General features: G+C 37.9%; 5 protein-coding genes across 7 annotated transcripts; all 5 read right to left on the bottom strand.

The window, feature by feature from the left end:
* Window positions 1–57: 57 nt before the first annotated feature.
* On the bottom strand, window positions 58–1,389 carry LOC118272883 (dnaJ homolog subfamily C member 7 homolog). Its single transcript, XM_035589599.2, has 2 exons — window positions 1,223–1,389; window positions 58–896 (listed from the first exon to the last, which is right to left on the bottom strand). The coding sequence occupies exons 1-2, from the start codon at window positions 1,238–1,240 to the stop codon at window positions 207–209; spliced, it is 708 nt and encodes a 235-aa protein (XP_035445492.2). The 5' UTR covers window positions 1,241–1,389; the 3' UTR covers window positions 58–206.
* Window positions 1,390–2,340: 951 nt separating this feature from the next.
* LOC118272865 (uncharacterized) lies at window positions 2,341–3,628 on the bottom strand. Of its 3 annotated transcripts, none has more exons than XM_050707915.1 (3): window positions 3,474–3,628; window positions 2,681–3,344; window positions 2,341–2,644 (listed from the first exon to the last, which is right to left on the bottom strand). In XM_050707915.1, the coding sequence occupies exons 1-3, from the start codon at window positions 3,489–3,491 to the stop codon at window positions 2,505–2,507; spliced, it is 822 nt and encodes a 273-aa protein (XP_050563872.1). In that variant the 5' UTR covers window positions 3,492–3,628; the 3' UTR covers window positions 2,341–2,504. The 3 variants fall into 3 exon arrangements, with proteins under 3 accessions (XP_050563872.1, XP_050563871.1, XP_050563870.1); XM_050707914.1 differs by having other exon boundaries at window positions 2,341–2,884; window positions 2,921–3,344; XM_050707913.1 differs by having other exon boundaries at window positions 2,341–3,344.
* A 2,555-nt stretch (window positions 3,629–6,183) lies between these two features.
* Window positions 6,184–7,329, bottom strand: LOC118272666 (uncharacterized). The gene is made up of 2 exons (XM_035589295.2): window positions 7,162–7,329; window positions 6,184–6,956 (listed from the first exon to the last, which is right to left on the bottom strand). Exons 1-2 carry the CDS (start codon window positions 7,177–7,179, stop codon window positions 6,228–6,230), a joined length of 747 nt encoding a protein of 248 aa, XP_035445188.2. The 5' UTR covers window positions 7,180–7,329; the 3' UTR covers window positions 6,184–6,227.
* Window positions 7,330–14,156: 6,827 nt separating this feature from the next.
* LOC118272448 (uncharacterized) lies at window positions 14,157–18,346 on the bottom strand. The gene is made up of 2 exons (XM_035588968.2): window positions 18,195–18,346; window positions 14,157–17,900 (listed from the first exon to the last, which is right to left on the bottom strand). Exons 1-2 carry the CDS (start codon window positions 18,210–18,212, stop codon window positions 14,346–14,348), a joined length of 3,573 nt encoding a protein of 1,190 aa, XP_035444861.2. The 5' UTR covers window positions 18,213–18,346; the 3' UTR covers window positions 14,157–14,345.
* Window positions 18,347–20,868: 2,522 nt separating this feature from the next.
* On the bottom strand, window positions 20,869–23,191 carry LOC118272450 (uncharacterized). Its single transcript, XM_050693550.1, has 3 exons — window positions 22,890–23,191; window positions 21,264–22,236; window positions 20,869–21,227 (listed from the first exon to the last, which is right to left on the bottom strand). Exons 1-3 carry the CDS (start codon window positions 22,905–22,907, stop codon window positions 20,869–20,871), a joined length of 1,350 nt encoding a protein of 449 aa, XP_050549507.1. The 5' UTR covers window positions 22,908–23,191.
* Between the last annotated feature and the right edge of the window lie 1,646 nt (window positions 23,192–24,837).

Raw genomic sequence — 24,837 nt, 5'->3', positions numbered from 1 at the left:
TTAGAAAAGATATTACTATATTCAATTAAATACGATAATTATATAATACATCATATATATTATACACATGTAGCACGAAATGTAACGAAAAAAAAATCTACTAAGCAAATTTTTACACAATAAAATATTTCCTTAAAAATAAGATACTTAAAATAATTATTATATATATAATATTTTAATAAAGGACTGCTTTTATTAGTTTTTAATTATCCGTATCCAGGAAATCCATACCCGCCATAGCCATAGCCGCCCCCATAAGCCCCTGCACCAACTCCTCCTCCTATGCCAGCGCTAATCCCAGCCGAGATACCACCAGAAATTCCTGCGCCAGCACCCGCCCATCCACCGCCACCTCCATACCCACCAAATCCGCCGTATGGAAAACCAAACCGCTTTTCTGTATGTACGACCTCAGGTGGATCATATGGTGGTAGTAGTTGATCGCTCAAACATTCCACGCATTGACCCTGATGATCATCTATATAAGCCGGATCCCCATTGTATTGTTGGGATTGATAGTTTGAATTTTGGTCATTATTTTGTGGAAGCTCTTCATTAACAGCAGTATTTTCTTCAGGGAATTTGTTATTCGGATTTGAATTTGAAGGATTTTCAATTTTATCTTCTGCGTCATTAGCTCGATAGTTGGCTGCTGAATGGTTATAATCATCTTCGCTCTCAGCCAAACTATTTCGTAGAGCTTTATATAGGTTATATGAATTTCTCTGTCGAGCCATGTTCATCGCATTATAATTTAAATTGTACTTATCTGAGTTCCCCTCTCTTGCAATATTAGCCGAGTCATATTGTAAGTCTTTTCGGAAATACTGCCGGTTTTGATCATAATAACTGTATGAGACCGTTGGATGCACGATGACTACACCAATCAAACATACCTGTAACAAATTAATGTTTAGTTTACCTAAAATACTACTTCTTTGAGGAATAGAACATTCTTATTGTGAATGTATAACAGATATTATTTAGGGCGGTAATTTATGACAATATAATCGTATTGACGACTCACCTACTTACAACATACGAGTAGTTTATATAGTTTCTCAAAATGTCTACGACAATGCCAATTAGATTGAAACGTATTTGCAAAGAATCACAAAATTTTTAGGCTTAGCAATGAAAAACTAGGTTTGTTCTACGTTCACACGGAGATTATAGGGAAGGGATTTAATAAGAAAAATACATAGTTCAATATTATACTTACCAAGAAGCTGGTTTTCATATTTGCTTCCTCGAACTGAGCACATCAAGATGTCTACAATTAGTGTGATCATTTATCACTTTATAGCAGTACCTGGTATTACGACCAAGTCACCATTTGATACGCGTTAAGAAACAAATTATAGCCTTTCAGTTAATATTTGTTAAGTAGTCAATCAACATTTGAACATGTCGCAATTTTAGCCAATGTAAAAGTTTAAGGTAATCAGGTGATAAGCAAAGCTATACATGATCACTTTCAGAAAATATTACCGCTTTGGTGTTATTTGAATGTCCTTGGAATTGCAAATCGTAAACGGCTAAAGGTTTTACATTTGTACGCACTGAATCGTAATCAAACAATTAGTAAATTCTTAATTTGGTCTTGTATATTCTGAATCTCTTACTTTAATTAAAAAATTTGGTACTATGTAGATATTGAGGTCTTACTAAACAATAAAATCTTTTATTTAATTTTTTGTATCGGGGTATTTCGTTTATCGAAATGCCTAATACCCCCGAAAACACCTGGAATTATCATTATTGAAACTTTCTTTTTGGCATATCATCATCATCATCATCGTCAGCCTATAAGTGACCACTGCTGACCAAAGGCCTCTTCTCACACGGTGAAGATTTTTTGGCACATGTGTTTAAAGATTTTTATTCTCTCGCATTGATGTATATGTAGAGTTCACTTACATGAGAAATGTATTTAATATTATTATTTCATTACTATCCATTAAAATTTAACTGTATGAAACTGCAAATAATAGCCTTTTAATTTTATCATTGTGGTACATAAAGTATCGGCCATGTATCAATTTTAACTTAACAATTAATAGTGTTGCTGTTGTACTGTCACTTAATAGTTATTGTACACCCCTCTACATCCATATATATTTATTTCAAGCCTCCTTTTTTAACTTTAGTCTGCAATATTGTTATTTTTTTTACATACAGATGCAAACATACAATATAACCTTCTGCCTGTCTCTCATGGTAGGCAGAGACTATATCAATAGCATTGATAACGAATAAATGTAAATAACATTATATATAAAATTTATAAGCAATTTCTTTTTCTATTTTTGGGAATGATAACACAAAAAACACTACCTCTATGTATGATCTTTCATTTATTTCCATTAATTACTTTTCGAGATGAACAAACAATCATATGCTAATTCAGTCGTCATTAAAATCAAATATATTTTAGGAACAAAGGTATTGAGGAAACTATATCATACAATAGTTAATCGTTTTTACAAATCCAGTCTCGCGGATTAATGATGGTTCACATGTGAGTGGCCAGGGCCTCCATTCCACCCATGTCTTGACTGAATAGGTTTGTGGGGATGAGAATGACTGACACGGTCGGTATCAGTTCTACGGTAGAGAACACCACCTCCACCAATTCCTCCACCTAATCCCCCACCAATTCCTCCACCGATCCCGCCACCTATTCCCCCACCAATACCTCCGCCAATTCCTCCACCAACACCACCGCCAACGCCTCCACCCACTCCACCGCCAAGGTAACCATTAGCACCACCAGATATTCCACCGCCAAGGTAACCACCGGCCCCACCACCTACTCCTCCACCAAGGTAGCCACCAGCCCCACCGCCTACTCCTCCACCAAGGTACCCACCGGCTCCACCACCTACTCCTCCACCGAGGTAACCACCAGCCCCACCACCTACTCCTCCACCAAGGTAACCGCCAGCACCTCCACCTATGCCGCCCCCAACTCCACCTCCGACTCCACCGCCAACTCCACCACCAACTCCTCCACCAACACCACCGCCCACTCCTCCACCAACTCCACCACCAATTCCGCCACCTACTCCACCACCGATACCACCACCAATTCCACCGCCAATTCCACCACCAATACTACCTCCAATACCACCTTGAACTCCACCACCTACTCCACCACCAATTCCTCCCCCAATTCTGGCTCCAATAGGTGGAGGGTATGGCCAACCACCATAATAAGGAGAATATGGGTAACCGTATGCTCCACCATACCCGCCGTAGTACCATCTCCCGTAAGGATCAGGGAAGTACGGATTAATGAATGGAGCAGCTCGACATATACTGGCAAGCGCCAGAAGAAGTATCTGAAAATAAAAATAAGGATATCATTCAATTTGAAAAAAAAAAGATTTGACAGAGAAATAGAAATTGTCACATAGGTTGACAAATAAAAATCGTCTTTTCTATTTTTCTGTATACAAAATATTACTTACCAGTAAAAATGTTTTCATTTTTGTAATTTTGTATCCGATTTTTGCCGAGCTATAATATGGTATGGGCCGAATGAATTTAAAAAGATGGTATTATGGCACAGTTCTTCATATTATAAATAAATTCCAATTCGTCATGATTGCTCCAACCATTTTAATATATTGTTTACATATGCCAAGAACAGATTAAATCAATATTTAAATAGATTTTTTTATAAACATATTTCTTTTCCTGGTTTCGCTTACATAATACGAGCGAAATTATACTCACTTAGTCAATATCTTAATAAAAGTAAAAAGATCAAACATAAAACGCCACAATTAGTCAATGCATTATTAGTTTTCGATTCCTTTCACAAAGATATTTTTTATAGGATCAGAACAAACGAACTAATGCGTCCTAACCTAAGCAATCATCACCAACCAGAGACACCAACAAAATCAAAGGACATTGTGTGTTGCTTGCATTTTTTGGGAGAGGGAATGTTCCTCTGGTAGCCCTTCATGGTGGTCCCCACACAACACAAGCGTTTATTCACGTCGGATTTTCTGTGATGGCGTGGTATCACTCCCTTCAAGCCAATCCAAAATATCTATACTGGTTATAAACAAACAAACATTTTTACTTTAAATCATGTAGGTATAAAAAGTATTATCATATAACTCTAACAAAGAAAGAAACACGAAATAACTTATTGTTTGAAAAAATTGTACAATATTTCATAAAAAATCAATATTTTTTCCGTGTGTGACGATTTATATTTACATAATACATACAGTAATTTTATTTGGCTTGAATATGTGCTTAAAGTATCTGCAATATGGAACTAACCATTAAACAATTATCAAATATTCACGATGACTGAAAAGAAAATTACATGTACTTAGCAATTGGGTGAGGGTTAATAAGTTAAAAATTTTAAATAAGTAAAATTTGGTTTAATTTTTTACTGCCACCGTCGATTATGCAAGTAAACAACAAACAAAATGTAGTTTTAAAAGTGACATTGTCTTGTCCATTATGATTAGCCCAATTTTCGTCGTGTATAACAAACCAATGCAGTTACAAGATTACAGGTTGGGAATTCCGGTTTTTCAACTTTTGAGTCAACTCGTATCAAACTATGTATCAATATTTTATACTTGAAATAGACCCTTTGTCTTATAAATGCAACCTCCTAAAATATCCTCAAAATGGGTGGTAGCAGCAAGTTACCCACTAAAATACAGAATAGTCAATCGACTTGCTTAAAGTCGAAAAGTAATTCTCATCGTCAAAACCTATAGGCTGCTGCAAAATATGATACTTCCTATTTCCTAAACGCTTCAGTTTCATATACATACATTTTGTTGATTTGTCATAGATTTTTTTTATTTAGATTTCAGCCACGAAGTCCCACTGCAGGGCAAAGGCCTACCTACCTACCCTCCCTCCACTCCTCTCTGTATCTGTTCTGCGGGCCATGGAGTGCAGTATCTAGCGTGGTATAGTTCGACTATTAGACAAAATAAAAAACATCACACTTCGCTCGATGTTGAATCATCGACGTTGGTCATAAAGCCAATAAAATGAAATGGAACTGGGGTGGTCTTTTCTACCGCTTGTCAGATGAGCAGTGGGCAAAACTCACTACCGTATGGACCCCGCTCAACGTCTACAAACGTCGCGACAGGCCTAAAGATCGTCGGTAGCTCACACAGGATCCGGAGCTGTGGATTACCTAGCGGGTAACCTACCTACTACCTAGCGGTGAACGGGGTGGTTTTTAGTCAGTAAGAATCTGACTCACATTCGCCTCGCCCAAGGCGGGAGAAGACATTGGATGATATATTCACCCCTCAAAAAAAACACTTAACAACCATTGTATGTCATCCATGGGCTTTGGTGACTACTTTTCATCAACATAGCATATTAATTAATTTCCCTCTTAACACCAAATATACAAAAAGAAAAGAAAACGATATGCCATTTTCTTTAGCAGCTGATAGTGTCTTAGTAGCCGCCCTGCAAGTTTTGTTTATAGCTTGCTTGTAGTCATTTTAACTGGCATCTGTTTTCTACGTCTTTATAACTGGGTGAGAATGTGAGATGTGTAAACAAAATTTTAAGAAGGTTCATAGATATGAATAGGTAAAGCGTAAAGAGATACACACAAGTAAAAAAACTATTTTTACAATTTTTTTAATAATAGTTGGGATTAAGCTATGCTTGTCGGAAAATCAGTATTTTTGGGGTATCCATATTTTGGAATAAGGATCACGTTTACGCAAACATACAACATATTACATCATGATACCAATGTTTGGATGCTAAGGGCTGCAGATCGTACTCAATCGTCAGGATTGCAGAGGTATTTGTCTTGCAACAGGTTGATAATAATAAATAATAATATTTTAACATCTTAAGTTGTTTTAATTCTTTACAAAATAAAACCCAAGTAAAATTAATGATTTAATAACTTATTTTTGATACGAAATAATGGAAAAAGGGAAAGTCATAACTATGTTTTTATTTCTATCGATAGAAAACACATTTAAATGTACATACATTTTAACTTACACACGAATAATGAGATCAGATGATATTTAAAATAAATCGTCGGAAATTACTAAAGTATTGCAGACATCAATATTAATCTCTTGAATGGAACTCTTTTCCAAACCTGAATGTCTAATGAACTCAAAAATACCAATTAACAGAGAATTAACAGTTTATATAACATTTCTTAAACTAAATTATCCTTATTATTATTAAAATCAACTTTTCAATAACATGGCACCGTAGCTGCCACCATAACCATATTTATTACCCGGTTTACTTGTAGCCTCTTCAGGCTTTTTCGTAGTATCCTCTTTCTTTTTGGTGAGGCGATTTGCTGCAGCAAGACCCAGATATGCTCCTGCACTTGCTCCTAGTCTAGCGCCGATTTCACCTGCCAGTTTACCACCTATATATTTCCCGGCTCCAGCACCAATCTTTTCAATAGTACTAGTGATTAAGTCAAAGGAAGGTAAGCCAAACCTATCTTGGAAAAGCATTGTATCAAATTTACCAGTTTCCATTTGGGATAACAGTTGATGTCTCATTGGTGGCGTTAGGTGACTTTCTATGAGTAAACGATCCGCCTCTGGTAATTGTTTTAGAGTATCTATGTCAACTTTTCTAAGTCTATATTCATCGTCTTTAGGTCTAGTTTGCTGTCGAAGAAAATGAGAGTGTTTCATTGGGTTTCCATAGGAACGTGTCAGTATTCGTTTTCTATAGAAATGCGTTGGTACACGGTTTGTTCTAAGTTCATAAGGACCGGTTGGTTTATAAGGAACTAACGGTGTTTCGAAGTGTGGATCAACTGAATGTTCTATATGATATTGCATCATTAAGTCTTTTAATGCTTCATAATCACTTGAATGATCTCCTTCCCTCTTTATATGTCGGTTATGTATTACTTGGGCTTGACACGTACTGAGTATAATAGCAAAGATTACCTGAAATCAGATGATTTTTGTACTTTTAAAATAAATGTTAAACAAACATTACCTTTATCTTCTAGTGAAGTGTCTAGTTATGAGGGCTTGTCCAAAATTTGTATAACTCACTATTGTCTCAAGAAACGTCTTAGATTTAGAGCCTCATTTCTGAAATAAGTATGTGTTCAACGATAATTATTTTAACAATTTATTGATACCTCACCTGAATATATACTTTCATAATTGTTTATTTGCTCAACCTCTGCGTCTGGCGTGGCCAGCCAAGTCCAGAGGAACTGATTAAGGGCAATATCAAAGTTGAAATTGTAGAAGTATATTCCCATTAGTAATGCATTGGTAAACAAATCGTTTCCTCGTTAACATTCATGATAAGAGTAGTTGCCGTGAAAAAAGATTTTCTAACATAAACGCAATAAATGTTCGACTTTAACTGACTTTGTCACACGGATTTATTCCATTATAATTCGATTATAATCGAATAAATCTGATTAATTATTCGAATTACACCACGTTTTTGCTAGACGTAAAATCGCTTTAGGTATACAGGTATAGTAACGAGCTTCTGCCAGCGGCTTCACTGGCGTTCTCCTGGGATTAAAAATAGCGTATGTGTTACTCCAGACCACAATCTATCCCTGTTCCTAATTTCCCGATCCCTCCATCACCTGTTTTGACGTGATTCAGGCAAATATACACACAAACCCACAAATATTTAATAACAACAATATTTTCGTGTAACTATTACTGTGGGAAATATGTACTCGGTTGCCATTGTGTTCATAGATATAAATGTTGGCCAATAAGTAAATCTCCAAAAACCTAAATAACATTATCATAAAACTTACTTCATGATATGATAAAACCTTGTTACAATAATAATCCAGTCAAGTTTTTTGCATGAGATATTAAAATGAGCAAATGATGTGATGTAGACCAAAATAACAAATACAAAGTATGTTAATTCAATAGATTGACAGTAACGTAGAGTATGTTGGAAAATGACGTTGATGACGAAAATGGTGTTAGGCACCAATTTCGACTGATAAAACTAGAAACTAAATCATATCGTCACGCTTTTTATCCCCGAAAGGGTAGGCAGAGGTGCACATTACGGCACGTAATGCCACTGTACAATGTAAACTTACTTTTCACCATTTATGTTATAAGTCCCATATACTGGGTACAATTCCAGACTCCGTGCTACTACTGAGAAATTTTCGATAAACCGAAAAAGCCCAGTAATACTTTCATTCAATATTTTGCCTGACCGGGGAATCGAACCAGGATCCTCTTGCCTGGCAGTCGCACTTGCAACCACTTGATCAAAAGAGGCAATCACTAAGTATGGAGAGTAATTTAATTTTCTTATACAATACACATCACATTATAAATATTCAAGCCTTTTTGTAGGTGGAAAATCATCAAATGACTTTGCCGTTTGATGATTGGATCTAGTGGGTCTAGTCCTGAACGGATGTCGGTCTTTTACTGTATGTCACTGTTGTCCAAATAATCTTAAACTTATAAATATATAACTTGGAAAAAGTTACATTGATACCTGCCAGGTATCGAACCTATGACCTGGCATGAGAAACGGACGTCTTAAGCCTCTGGATCACCATTTGGATGACGAATGCCTATTACTATTACAATACTATAGAGTATAGAATTATAGATACTTTCACTTGATTATAAAGATAAAGGGAGATATAATAAAGCTACTAAAGAAGTAATCCTAATTCTCTCTGCTAGTAAAATGGGAGGGCACGTGAGAAAATAATTTACCCACGCAGGAGACGCTCCGGGCTTTAGGAATCATGCGTCAATCTACGACCACCATCGCGTTCTACGTGCACCCCAAAGTGCCACCAGATCACTATAGAAGCCTGTTAGGACTGAGGCCTGGCCAGGGTTGAGGGTTAATTTACGGGCATCCCCTCACAGAAAACAGAAAATTAGCCCTTATTGCAATGAAAATACTTAGTGACAGAAATTTTCTACAGTACAGTAGAGTGAAGCATGCTAATGTAGAAAGGACAAGTACACATTAAAGTCATTAGCGTAACGTGTTTAGTTTCAATTTGTTCATCAATCCATCGCCATTATAAAGAACACGTGGAATATTTGTTAATCCTTAAAACAGCAAATTCATTTGTTTCCATTAACAAGCTTTAATGATTGTACATGTATCAGTGTTTTATTATCTTGTACCTTCATCTTATCAGTATTGAAACAGGATGGCTGGCTTCAACATTTTACTCAAGTGTGTCACCAAGATAGGTTAGCTCTACCAACAATAATTATTCTTTGTACGGTCAGTATTTCTTTTATTCCTTGATTAGTAGTGTTATGGAATCATGAGGACTTAAACCGTTTCCTAGCTTATCGAACCGATATCGTATTGCTCTTACCTATATTTAATATTATACAACTTCATTATTATGCAATATTAAAGTCAAATACAATTGCTATAATTATGTTTAGAATTTTGAATAGGCAGTTCTGTGTGTGATCCCTCCAGATGGACCGACGACATCGTCAGAGTTGCGAGGAGCCAGTGGATGCAGTGCGGTGATTCTACGTGGAGGACTAAGAGGGGGGGCCTTTGTTCTGCAGTGGACGTGTCTAGGTTGATGATGAATTCATTGGACAAACCTGCCAAGACGTAGTAAGCATATAGTGTAGTGTATGGTGTTCTGCTTGACACACTAATTATCAAATTATATTTATCACGTTCTCTTGTCTCTATAGGAATGCAGTTTCGGGCTCGCTGTTATCGCAATGATAAGTTCACACTTTCCGCCTGACACAGGTTCTTACCTGACATGGATGTTAAAAAAGGTATCTGTTTCGGGTTTAGCGGGAAGAAACACCCAGATGTCATCACTGTAAGGAATAGAATAACATAGAACAATGGTAGAGTGCTGTACCCTGGTATGGCTGAGTACCATCATGTGTTCAGAGAAGTGATCAGTACCTGGGACCATTCGCGCCTATTTGGCCATGGCGCAGAGTGAGACGAACTGGAAAGCCATCTCTTCCTTCTACGAAGCGGTCATACTAGCAACAAATGAACTTCCTCACATCCCAGCCAACGCAAAAGACGTTCTGGAGTAAGGGATAGCAGTTATACCAGCGGTGAAACTCAAACGGTAAAAGCTTTTTGTAAACGTAATACAAAAAATTCCCTCGATTTCTACTTCTCAATGAATAAGTTCAAAATTCTTGATCTTGACTGAGGAGAAATTTCAAGATTCTATCTTTTCTCTTTCTCTCTAGCCAGTCAACAAGAAGATGTTAGCTGATAATTTGAACGTTAATGTTTTTGCAATATAGTCTAAATTCACAAGCCGCTGGTGATGGAGTTTTAAGGCCCGAGTAGATGGAATGCGTTAGTATGTGTGAAAAAGTACGCGTACTACTAAGTTGTGTCCAGTCTCCTCGAGCCTTTAAATTCAGTAAATGTAATTCGACTTTAATCCATATTGCCAACTCGTTATATGCAACAACTTGACAATTCGAGAACGAATCAAAAGTTCCGTGAATTTTATAATTTTTCTTAATAACTAAATAAGGATTAATATTTTTTTAAAGGCATAATGTATATCCAAGAAAATAATAAATCCTGGGCAGTTTTGAGTACACTTTTAATTTCAGCCAAATAGATATTTTTTATTTCGATAATTTCAAGAGGTAATTCTAGTCGGGGTTTGTTTAACGGCCATAGCCAAGGCCGTGTCTGTAGCCGCCATATCCTCCTGCGCCGGCGGCAGCGGCCGCAGCTGCGGCGGCACTACCGCCCATGCCTATTTGTCCTCCGAATTGACCACCGACGTGTCCCCCTAAGTGACCTCCAAGATGCCCTCCGACGTAGCCTCCAGCCGCAGCAGCAGCAGCCGCCGCCGCCGCGCCTCCACCGTACCCGAAGCGAGTCTCAGTCTCAACTTCCCCAGGCACCCCTTCGCCGACGTAATTTTGCTTCTGATATATCTGTGGTCTTGCCATGCCTTGGTTAATGCCGACTACAGCGAAGCAAAATAACTGAAAAAACCAAACGGATAACATCGTTAAAAATGTTTAATAAAAATAAAACCTTATTAAAATACTGTTCTATTGCAGTGATATTATAACATTAATTAACGACATAAATAAATATAGTAAACAAAATTCTTCTTTAAAAAAATTTACTACTCTGACACATAAGCTAACTAGTAATATTGTTAAATATTAAAAAAATGTTAGAGCAAATAAATGTAAATACTTCGTAGAAATTAGATATTTGTTCTTTTGCCAAAGACATTTAGTTTTCCAGATTTTTAGTTTGTATCGACATGAAAATACCTAAATTGAATATGTAAACTTACCAAAGCAAGAGTATTCATCTTAAAGGTTTCGATATTTTGGAGGTTTTCTGCGGTTCCACGATCGGCCGGTGCGGGTGAAGTAAAGTGATGCCCTTTATTAAGCGTGCATTACATATACGTAGGCTTTACCGCTAAAACAAAATTGCCATTAGTTTCAGTCTCGTAAACAAAATATTTTATCGTTTACAAGTGATTAGTTTGTTTAATATTGATTAGCTTAATGTTTTCCATCAAACCATTTTGGATTAACAAACACGATTATTGTATAACGCATGTACCTATTAAATTTGATCTACAACTCTTATTATTTTTTATTTATCCAAATTTTTATATAAATTCCCCAGTAAAATGTTTACGGGCTGATCATACTCAAATTCTTTTTCTTTATATTGCGATAAAAATACTACTTTAAGTCAAAAATATTTATTTATTAGGTGTGATAAACGAAGTTTACTTATAAATAACTAATAATTATAATTTAATAAATGCAGGGTGTTCTTTTATCGTGTCACATGTGTGTGTGTCTTATGCGACTTTTATAAGCATTAATCAATGATATTTTTGTATACAGATCCATATTGACTTTATAAGCATTAATCAATGATATGTGAGCGTAGATCCTGTACCTATCTATAGTAATCTAAACACAGATTTCAATTACACGGAACAATACTGTATGAATTATTAGTCCAGGGATCGATTCGTCTACACGTTACCCAGCAGCTGATTGCACACCACAGCCATTGGACCATTAGTGCAATACCCAATTACAAATTGAAGAATTAAATTATTGGCTAGACAGTGGTTTTACCCATGGATGTCCATGGGTAACAAACACCAAAGGAGTTGAAAGGATTGAGTGCCCGGTTACCTCACGCACACGACAAAACATAACGCAGACGTTTTTTACGCTGCTTCTCCATGAGGCCATCAAATAGCATAACAGCAACAGTCACTAGTTCAACTTAAGTTATTTTTTATGGTATAAACCGGTAAAGGAGCAGCCGGATAACCTGATGGTAAACAATCGCCACTATCAATGAAAACTCAAAATTCAACTTAGAAAATTACCCTACATCCTATAACAATAACATATCTAAAAAAAGATAATAATGTATAAAAAATATGGTATACTTACGAACTAATTATTTTTACACCTTCATACGAAAAAAACTGCTATGAAAATAGTTCAGGCGCTGTTATGAAAAAAACGTTTGAAAGGGTACCCTTAAGGTACCTAGTTCCATAACCATAAAGTCAGGTCTCCGGTCTCCAGGATCCAGAACAAATAAAAATAAACTCTCAAAACTGAACCATTTTCTTTAATTAAGTCAGCTATTATAAACTGGAAGTCATTCGGGGAGACCTATGTTCAGCAGCGGACGTTTATGGCTGAAATGATAATGATGAGGACTCAAGATGTCTTCCTATGGGAATCCCACTGAAATATTGTTTATGTTTTTCTTTTGGTGGGAAAGTCATCCAATGACTTTTCTCGCTCTAGGCAAGGCGAAAGAGGGTGTTACACTCTTACCGACTCAAAATTACCCCGTTCGTTAGAAAATTTGTGAAGGACATTAGAAGTGATCACCTACTATAATTAGGGAAAGTGGGGGAAACACGAACACCTAAGGGAAAATATAAATAAAACAGTGGAATCAAATCACAGAGTTTCTTTAATTATTGAACTTATCTAGCTAACGTATTACTAATCAACATCATTATTTTTTTAAATAAAATATAACAAAATGACCGAAAAACAAAACCCTTAGTGTTCGGTTTTACCCAACTGATGTCGGGTAAAGCCGAACACCAAGTGGGGTAATCACGTACTAACATTACTAAGGTAAATTGTAGTTATTGGAACACAAGTATTTGCTGCTCTGTCAATGCTGAAAATTTGTGAAGGACATTAGAAGTGATCACCTACTATAATTATGTACAAGGCTATTTGTTTGTAATGTTGCTATTTGTCAAAACTCTCTTTCCCCTATGACATTTCGAAATTCGTCAAGGATAATATTATAAAAATTTAGTATTAAATAAAATAAATAGTCTTCAAAAATCTTCTGAATCATTATATTCATTCTTAAATACAAACAACATCATTCTCTGTAAAAGATTAAATATAAAGGCTTGTTTGAAAAGAAACATCGTGAGAAAGTAAATATGATGGTTTTATTATGTATTACTTATTATGTTTATTATAAACTAATAAATAGCGTAAATTTCATATTTTGATGATACATATTATAACTTTTATTGACACATACATACATTAGGCAGCTCTATGCATGGTGAAAGTAAAGATCACAACACGTAAATTAAATTAAAAAGATGGTTTTTTGTATGGTTTCAACTGTAGGCATCAATTATTCTTGACGAGGATATATAAGACCCTTTATGAAAGTAATCTTCATTATTAAAGAGTTGTTGAAACAATATAAAATAAAATAAACATCTATGCGGTTGAATTGGTATACCATAATATTAAAATTTAAATGACGTGCCGAGACTTGTTCTACATTTACAGTTAGATATTATTTACTTGTATACAAACATAATTTACAATTATATAGTGTCGACAATCAATATTTTTAATTTTGTTACATAAATACGTTGTTTTAACCTAGAAGGTACAGTCGTAACCAGAAACTGTCTTTCTTTATTTCTTATAAATACAAATACTCTCAGTATTCTGTTATACAGTACCCTTAGTACATGTTTGCTTTACGTTGAACGAAAATGAAACGAGAGCACGTTCGGCATTCTGTACCCTTAGTACGAGTTTGCTTTATTCGAGCCGGCCAATCAGAGCGCCAAATGGGCTCTCATTTGACTGGCGCGCGAAAAGAACGCGAAGAAGTTACCAATTAGAAATCCGAACACGCTCTCGTTTTGTTTTCGTATTACGTAGCAAACTCGGACTAAGGGTACAATACTCTAATTTGAAATTTATTTGTAATTTTGCAGGATTAATAAATGTTATATACTTTGTAATTTTTTCATTTACGAAAGATCCTTAAACGCCTACATATTTCGGATACAAATTATTATAATTGTATGAATTTGCATTTGCCAGACTATTGGCATGTCCCCAGCCGTTTGCTGCTGATTGAGCATTTGATTGACTGATAGCTGATCCCCAACCATTATTTGCTATGGAATTGGCATTCGCTAGACTATTAGCACGCCCCCAACCATTTATAGCTGATTCAGCATTTGATTGACTGATAGCTGGTCCCCAACCATTGTTTGCTATGGAATTGGCGTTTGCTAGACTGTTGGCATGTCCCCAACCATTATTTGCTACGGAATTGGCATTTGCTAGACTGTTGGCATGTCCCCAACCATTATTTGCTACGGAATTGGCGTTCGCTAGACTGTTAGTATGTCCCCAACCATTTACTACTGATTCAGCATTTGATTGACTGATAGCTGGTCCCCAACCATTATTTGCTACGGAATTGGCGTTCGCTATACTGTTGGCATGTCCCCAACCATTATTTGCTACGGAATTGGCGTTCGCTAGACTGTTAGTATGTCCCCAACCATTTACTACTGATTCAGCATTTGATTGACTGATAGCTGGTCCCCAACCATTATTTGCTATGGAATTGGCATTCGCTAGACTGTTAGTATGTCCCCAACCATTTACAGCAGATTCAGGATTTAATTTTGTAATAGGTGATCCCCAACCACCGTAACCGCCCCAGCCATTTACGTAAGAATCAGCTACAGCATAACTATTACCTTGTCCCCCCCAACCATTAACGACAGATTGAGCATCTGACGTACTAATACCCGGCCCCCAACCACCCACTGAAGCATCAGCATTTGATTGGCTGTTAGCTTGTCCCCATCCATTTACTGAGGCATCAGCATTTGAATGGCTGTTAGCTTGTCCCCATCCATTTACTGAGGCATCAGCATTTGATTGGCTGTTAGCTTGTCCCCATCCATTTACCGAGGCATCAGCATTTGACTGACTATTAGCTTGTCCCCAACCATTGACTGAGGCATCAGCATATGATTGACTGTTAGCTGGTGCCCAACCAATTGTTGTGGCATCAGCATCTGACTGAGTATTAGCGTTGCCCCAAACATTCGTTGAAGCGTCAGCATTTGATTGACTGTTAGCTTGTCCCCAACCATTTACTGAGGCATCAGCATTTGAATGGCTGTTAGCTTGTCCCCAACCATTTACTGAGGCATCAGCATTTGAATGGCTGTTAGCTTGTCCCCAACCATTTACTGAGGCATCAGCATTTGATTGGCTGTTAGCTTGTCCCCAACCATTTACTGAGGCATCAGCATTTGAATGGCTGTTAGCTTGTTCCCAACCATTTACTGAGGCATCAGCATTTGAATGGCTGTTAGCTTGTCCCCAACCATTTACTGAAGCATCAGCATTTGCTAGACTATTAGCGTAACCCAAACAGTTTACTGAGGCATCAGCATAGGCTTGACTATAAGCCTGGTCTCCAAAACGATTAGAAAACTTATTAAATCTTGGGTAGCTGCTGACGTAACCTAAGCCATTTACTGAGGCATCAGCATTTGATTGACTATTAGCGTGGCCCCAACCATTTACTGAGGCATCAGCATTTGATTGGCTGTTAGCTTGTCCCCAACCATTCACTGAGGCATCAGCATTTGACTGACTATTAGCGTGTCCCCAGCCGTACACTGAAGCATCAGCATTTGATTGACTGTCAGCGTGGCCCCAACCATTCACTGAGGCATCAGCATTTGACTGACTGTTAGCGTGCCCCCAGCCATACACTGAAGCATCAGCATTTGATTGACTGTCAGCGTGGCCCCAACCATTTACTGAGGTATCAGCATTTGAATGACTGTTAGCGTGTCCCCAGCCGTACACTGAAGCATCAGCATTTGATTGACTGTCAGCGTGGCCCCAACCATTTACTGAGGCATCAGCATTTGATTGACTGTCAGCGTGGCCCCAACCATTTACTGAGGCATCAGCATTTGATTGACTGTCAGCGTGGCCCCAACCATTTACTGAGGCATCCGCATTTGATTGACTGTCAGCGTGGCCCCAACCATTTACTGAGGTATCAGCATTTGATTGACTGTTAGCGTGTCCCCAGCCGTACACTGAAGCATCAGCATTTGATTGACTGTCAGCGTGGCCCCAACCATTTACTGAGGCATCAGCATTTGATTGACTGTCAGCGTGGCCCCAACCATTCACTGAGGCATCAGCATTTGAATGACTGTTAGCGTGCCCCCAGCCATACACTGAAGCATCAGCATTTGATTGACTGTCAGCGTGGCCCCAACCATTTACTGAGGTATCAGCATTTGAATGACTGTTAGCGTGCCCCCAGCCATACACTGAAGCATCAGCATTTGACTGACTATTAGCGTGACCCCAACCATTTAGTGAGGCATCAGCATTTGAATGACTGTCAGCGTGGCCCCAACCATTTACTGAGGCATCAGCATTTGATTGACTGTCAGCGTGGCCCCAACCATTTACTGAGGCATCAGCATTTGAATGACTGTCAGCGTGACCCCAACCATTTACTGAGGCATCAGCATTTGAATGACTGTCAGCGTGACCCCAACCATTTACTGAGGCATCCGCATTTGATTGACTGTCAGCGTGGCCCCAACCATTTACTGAGGCATCAGCATTTGATTGACTGTCAGCGTGACCCCAACCATTTACTGAGGCATCCGCATTTGATTGACTGTAAGAATTTCCCCAATTATTTGCTGAAGTATCAGCAAGTGACTGGCTATTAGTCTGTCCCACCAAACCATCTACTGAGGCATCAGCAATTGACTGACTGTTAGCGTGCCCCCAGCCATACACTGAAGCATCAGCATTTGACTGACTATTAGCGTGGCCCCAACCATTTACTGAGGCATCAGCATTTGACTGACTATTAGCGTGGCCCCAACCATTTACTGAGGCATCAGCATTTGACTGACTATTAGCTTGTCCCCAACCATTTATTGAAGCGTCAGCATTTGATTGGCTGTTAGCTTGTCCCCATCCATTTACTGAGGCATCAGCATTTGACTGACTATTAGCGTGGCCCCAACCATTCACTGAGGCATCAGCAAGTGACTGGCTATTAAAGTGTCCCACCAAATCATTCACTGCAGAATTTGCATTTGCATGACTGTTAGTCGATGCCCGATTATGTACAGCTAATCCCACAGGATCTGCGCGATCTACACTAGATAACAATTCTGAATGTACTGATTTATCATTTGCATATCGGTCAGTCAGTCCTAAATCCGCGACGCCGTTAAGTGATTTTCCTCTTGATTTTACGGAATCATCATTTTGATGTCTGTTTTTCAGTGGCGGAATCACTCCGATGTCTGAAGTCAAAGCTGTCACTTCAGTTTTTGCATGATTTTTTTTTACATCTAGTCTTTGTTCCGTGTCTAGGGTTTCAAGTGATGAAAGTTCGCCATCTAAAGATCCACTGCGTCTACTGAGATAATTTCGGTAATTGTTACCATAATTTTGATTGAATTGTGATTTTGGTTTAGCATTTACTTGGCTAATAACAATCACACTGAAGAGGAACACCTGCAAAAATATATAAATATTTTTTAAACCAATACCATTAAGAAAGATTAAATTATTTCCCAAAAATCTAAACAAATACAGTAAATCATTATTTTACTTAAATGTCTTAATACCAAGAAAGTACAACTATGGAAGATAGACAATACAAAGTTATAGCTCACATTAAGCCAACTTCTACCGACCAATAACATAAGGAAGAAAGAGTAATAGGTAAACCACTTTATCAAGCCAAAAAACAACGGTTGTAGAACCGTTTCATACTACACTATACATTATTATTGTATTTTCACTTACCAAGAAATATATTTTCATATTTATTTGTTCCAATATCTTCAGCGTAACTTAAACATACAATTAAGGCAGTGGACTAAAACTAACTAGCCTGTTCAGGGTGGCAATCTAGCCCATATAAAAGGTAGAAATAAATGGCGATTAGTCACACTCTCTCTTAACACGATATTACCTAATTTATTAAACGATAAGCACTGATATTTAATGTTTTCTTTTAACTTTTTTTATATTCAATACAATATAATGTTAAACAGAAAGATAACGTTTTCTATAACATATTATTCAATCCGTCGTTGATGTTTGTTATAAAAAATGTACTTTAGGATATTCATTTTACAGTTTGGTATAGCTTGGCAAATTTTCCTTGCTCTAAACATGAGAATGTAATCGATTTTTAAGTCAAACAATTGATTTCACACATATATTATTTGTTTTATATGACATCTAGAAACTGTAATCGCGTTTTGTTGTCTTCCGCCATTTTTTACAGAGAGCTACCCACGAAGAGAACCAGAGTAGGCAAAGTATTTAATTTATATAAATGCGCGACCAACTACATATTTTTTAAGACATAGTAAGTAAGTAAGACATTTATTTGTCCTTAACACGAGTATAAATTACACAATAAATGTCATGCAAGATGTTATATTTTTAATATCACTGATATGCTTTGCCTTAACGGCGTACAAATTGTTATAAAAGGTCAATTACAGATTCTGATGTCAACATTATTATTTATTAAATCCATAACAATATCTAATTTAAGAATTAATATAATTATCAATTTGAATCAAATGTCAAGAGGTACTCGTTTCTTAATGTGATTCGATGCAGAATTATTTATGTCATATATGTAGATTAAAAAAATGTATCATTTAAAAATACAAATTTTATAAATAATACACTTTATATGTTTATTTACTCTGTTAACGCAGGGAATTGTTCCTGTCATCAGCAAAAAGCGTCCTGGGATGGGTTATGCTTTTGAGTACCTAGGTCATTTATGTACAATATGAAAAAAGTGGTCCTATGACAGTACCTTGTGGAACACCAAATTTAACAGTGCGCTCTTCTGATTTGTATATATTCTCTTGTTTATTATTTTTACTTACAGAGGCGGTTTCTGTAAATTGCTATCTGATATTAAAATATGATTTGATGAGGTTTGAGACATTACCTCTAATGCCAACTTATCAATAAATATGTCGTGACGGACATGTTTTCCTACTAATAATTTACAACAAAAATATAAAAACGGAAGGTCATATTTGACAGTCGGGTTTCCTACCCGACTGCACCTGGTGTATATTTCCAAATCGAACTTACTATCTGAAATCCGATAGGTCCGGGAAGGTCGATATGAAATCCTGGTTGGGCCAAAACGACGGCCAGGCACAAATGCAGGGAATAACCTGGTAAGGTTGCGTTCTGGTCGAAGGAAGGTAGCCATAACTTTTGCTTACCGACAGTCATTTTAGCTATGCTATCAGAACCAACAGCATTATAAGCCGTGAAGCATAACGATTTTACACAAGGAAACTGTTTCATAAAAGGAAACTGCAGAGAGGGACCGAGAAAGGATGGACCCAACTCGGAGACAAAGGCGGCGTGGTACGAATCGCCGTAGAATTTAACACCGAAAGATAGGACATGGTAACATAAAATGAGTGTCACTGGCAAGTTCATTAACTCGAATACTCAGTGACCCTCTTGTTTTCAGGGAACGAGAGTGTGGTTTTAGTCGGTATGAGTCAGACATAACCTTTATCTATAAGTAAGTACGTAATAGCCGTTTTTACCAACCACTCCTAAACTATTTCTTACCTAAAAGTCACTTAGCGTAACTTAGCACCTAAAGTAATCCCTTACTTATATTGTTAGGTGTCATTTTATAGTTCGGTGTAAACAAAACTCATGTTAAGTGTCATCTCTCTCAGATTAGGTTCTTAAATTTATGAGAAGTTGGTAAAATTGGGCTTAGCAGAAACCTAGACTTACAAGCACCATGTTACATTACAGTTAAGGATGTGGCAGTATTTTTTTTTAACGTTGTCCCAGTTTTTTTCCTGTGTTACATACAAGTTCACAAACCCAGATCCGAAACAACAATTTGTGCATCACACAAATACTTGCTCCGTGCGGGAATCGAACCAGCTTCGCAGCAGCCAGCCACTTTTTTTTTTTTATGGAACAAACTGGTAATCTAGCAGACGGATCACCTGATCGTAAGCAATCGCCGTCGCCCATGGAGACCCGAAACACCAGAGGCATTTTAAGTGCGTTGCCAGCCTTTTGGGCATTAGAAATTTAAGGGTTGTTGGGGATTCGGGGATTGGGAAGATAGATAAGGGAGGCAATTGGGCTTCCGGTAACCTCACTCACAAAACGCAAACATTGTTTCGCGTCGGTTTTCTGTGAAGCCGTGGTGAAACTCCGGTCTAGCCGACCCATTTGTGCCGAAGCATTTCTCTCACAGAGGTATACCAGTAAAGTCGTCCGAAAACCTTCATTTTAAATAAAACAACACGATAATGGTGCAACAGGTTCCGTTTGATTATTTATTTTCATTTATAGCTTCAATACGTTCGAACCAAATATTTAGACTAAAATAATTCAAATGAGTTTATTTTACTGTCCTACTGGTTTTATCGTTGCGATTTGTATTTAAGATTGTTTATTACACAAAACCTGAATAACCAGCAGCTTCAGCACCAGCGTAACTAGAAGCTGTAGCTCCACCAAAACTAGTGGCACCACCTCCAGCAAAACTAGAACTGCCAGCACCGCTATATCCACCAGCTGCGGCACCTGCTGCTCCCCCACTGTAAGCACCAGCGCCGCTATAAGCACCAGCAGCACTACCAACTAAGGCACCACCATCTGCTCCGCTATAAGGATCAGGAGCAATACCAACAAGGTTGCCAGCTGGACCACTACCATAGGCACCAGCATCTGCAGCACCATAGGCGCCAGCATCTGCAGCACCATAGGCGCCAGCACCTCCATAAGCACCAGCACCTCCATAAGCACCAGCACCTCCATAAGCACCAGCACCTCCATAAGCACCAGCACCTCCATAAGCCCCAGCACCTCCACCAATAAATCCGCCAATACTACCACCTAGATGGGCGCCAATACCTGCACCAATATGACCACCAGCACCAGCTTCCGCACCGCCATATGCACCAGCACCTCCACCACCATAGGCACCAGCACCTCCACCGCCATAGGCACCAGCACCTGCACCACCATAAGCACCGGCACCTGCGCCGCCATAGGCACCCGCACCTGCGCCGCCATAGGCACCCGCACCTGCACCGCCATAAAGACCAGCACCTCCTCCAATATATCCTCCTAAACCTCCACCAATATGGCCACCAGCACTTCCACCAATATGGCCACCAGCACCTCCACCAATATGGCCACCAGCACCTCCACCAACATGACCACCAGCACCTGCACCACCATAGGCGCCAGCACCTGCACCACCATAGGCCCCAGCACCTGCACCGCCATAGGCACGAGCACCTGAACCGCCAGAGGCGCCAGCACCTGCACCACCATAGGCCCCAGCACCTGCACCACCGTAGGCGCCAGCACCTGCACCGCCATTGGCGCCAGCACTTGCGCTGCCGTAGGCACCACTGCTTCCACCGCTATAGGCACCAGATAGACTTTCTTCACCGTACTTAGGTGGTGCAATACCTATTGGTGGCACCGCAATCAATGCCCCTGCCGTTGCCCCTGCCGTTGCCCCTGCCGTTGCCCCTGCCGTTGCTCCTGCCGTTGCCCCTGCAGTTGCCCCCGCAGCTGCCCCTGCTCCTCCATTAGCATAGCCTGATGCTCCACCGCCAGCGAACCCACTTGCTTCCCCATAACCAACTGCACCACTACTAGCGTAGCTACCAGCCTCAGCATTAGCATAGCCTGATCTAGTCGCATAATATGGATCAGTGTTATCCACATCTAGGACCACATCTGTTCCGCGTCTGTTTGGAGATGCCACACCAATTCGACATATTATTGCGAATGAGATAAATAAAAACTGAAACAAAACGTAAAAATCACTAATTAACAAAGCGGAAATATATTATGTAAAAAATAAAAAGACAAACAGCAACATGTTAATAAAAATGATTTTAATATTTTTCTACACAAAGAACCATAATTATTTATTATTATTATTTAGTTATCCATTTATCAACCTGTTTTTCTTTAAAACGACTGCTGTTTTTAAATGAAACAAAAGCTGGTAAGCTGTTAATTCAACATAAATAACTTCATGTCAGTTTTATCTGCACAGATCACCGAGTTAAATTAGTCCTTTCCACCAAAAATTAACGGAGTCTTAATAATTAGATTCATCAAACCTTAGGCGTTTAGGCATATTTGTAATCTCTAGATTAGAAATTAACTACTTTGTCTCTTTGGTAATCAGAAACTAAACCCAGGATCGGCTTTTCGGCATTACACATCGCACAAATCTTTAAAAACCGTTCGTAATCTCACTTTTGCCTATACCTTCATCATGTCCAAACTGAATTTTATCTCTATCTCTTTTGCACCACACTCCACACTCTCTTTTCCTACTATGTTCTTCTTCTTCATTTCATACTTATCTTGCCTCATTACCATAAATAATTATGGTCAATATATTAACGTTAATTATATGCTTATTTCTATACATTCAAAACTCACCTGGTCACGAATTTTCATTGTGAATTTTAAAAGGCTTCCAGCTGCAGTATGGCGGAAGCAAATGAGACTGGCTCGTTTCAGCACAAAATAAGCAAATTTAAATGCCAGAAATTAATTGCTTCTTGTCCTGTCACTCTAAGAACATTACAAAGTTTACAAGTGATAAAAACTGATTAGTTTTGATAACAATAGTTAGTTTTGTGTTGAACGTGAACATACACAGCTTCAATTATGTGGAAATACATATTATCACGGTACTTAGTTAATTTTTTCTTGTGAATTTATTAAGTTTTACGAGAAATAAAAAGAACTTGCCTGTTCATATATCTGACAAATAACTCGATACACCAAACTATAGTGCCTACCAAAACACCAATAGTATGAGTAAGCACAAGTTAAGTCGTACACGATTAAACTTCACGTTAAATGTTGTAGTACAACGACTGGTTTCGACTGGTTATTTTATTTTCTGCATACACCTAATTACCACATTTAACATGATTAATAGGATTTTACAATAATTAGATGATTTCTGTATTTTAACACGTATTGACTTGAAAATTAAATAAATTTTCGGTGGTGGTTTACAGTAAAGGTGTTTTCTTATTTAACAAATGTTTTACGTATAAGAATGACTACAGAAAAGGTTTAGTCTTGTACAAATAAAAATACATTGATTAACCTGATAAATACTTTTTTATGATCGTTTCCATGAGCACTATGCACCGTGTACCATGCTTGAATAAAAATAGCTCCTAATTTTAGAATCAATGAAAATCGTACCAACATCCGCAAAGGTAAATAAAAATAATTTGATCTTCATTTTATAAGGAGACCGTGTGAAATACGAAGCGAGAATTTTGTTTTCCCTAAATAATTTGGTTTTGATAGTACCATCAACCCATCTTTTTTTTAAATATTGGTCGTGAAAAGAAAATCTCGAAATCGATCTCGATCCAGTGGTAATACGTTTATAAGACAACGGCACAAATTACGGGGCTTTACATAAGACCTTTTTAATGTGGTAGAGCCATGCTTCAGCACGAATGGGCCCTCTCGACTGTAGTGGTATCACGGCCTCCCAAAAAGTTGACGTGAAACAACGCTTGCGTTGTGTTTCGTTGTGTGAATGAGGTTACCGGAGGCCCAATTACTCCCCTTCCCAATATTTCCAATCCCCGATTCCCCAACAACCCTTAAATTCCTTACCCCCAAAAGGCCGGCAAAGCACTTAACGCCTTTAGTATTTCGGGTATTCATGGGCGACGGCAATTTCTTACCATCAGGTGATTGGTCTGCTGGTTTATTGACTTACAAAAAAAAGATGACGTTTCAATTCCAAGTTAATGAGAAATACTACAAACATTTTTTTTCAAAGTTTTTATAAATACGAAAATGGCTTTGTATGTCTGTCTGTTACGCTTTCACGCCCAAACTCCCGAACCGATTTCATTTTCAGGAAGTGAAATAATATTGACCATGGAAACGAACGTTGTCATAATTTTATCGGGAAACAAGGCGTTGATAAATAGGGACTAAAATGTTATAAAATTATGAACAATCTTTTGTATTCAGGAATTGAAGCTATTCTCCCTTACCAGAGTTACTCGATCCGTTCAGTATTAAAAAAATACGCCTGTCTATTTGTATACTACACAGTAACGATTTTTTTATATTATCAATATCGTGAGTCTAGTCTAGTTATATTATATAACCTGTTAACTTTTTTGTCTGATATATAGTGAAAATAAAATTACTAAATTGCCTTAAATTGACCCAAACTCTATATTAACGAACTAAAGAGTCTCTAGTAGGCTATCTAATGAAATAAATTGATAAATTCGTAGTCTGTTTTCAATTACCTGTTATTAAGGTACTTTTTTTATTTGTGATGTCAAATAAATTACCTAATGATAAAATGCAGAAAATAAAAATGCAGGTTTCATTT

This window comes from Spodoptera frugiperda, chromosome 4, assembly GCF_023101765.2.
Source record: "Spodoptera frugiperda isolate SF20-4 chromosome 4, AGI-APGP_CSIRO_Sfru_2.0, whole genome shotgun sequence".
In the NCBI taxonomy this organism is placed as follows: domain Eukaryota; kingdom Metazoa; phylum Arthropoda; class Insecta; order Lepidoptera; family Noctuidae; genus Spodoptera; species Spodoptera frugiperda.
Note: the sequence above shows the minus strand (reverse complement) of the source record. Positions and strands in the feature narration are given on the sequence as shown.

Coding starts and splice junctions, on each gene's coding strand:
- LOC118272450 (XM_050693550.1), bottom strand. Junction 21,228..21,263: donor AGGTGCTGGGGCTTATGGAG/GTGCTGGTGCTT, acceptor GTGCTTATGGAG/GTGCTGGTGCTTATGGAGGT.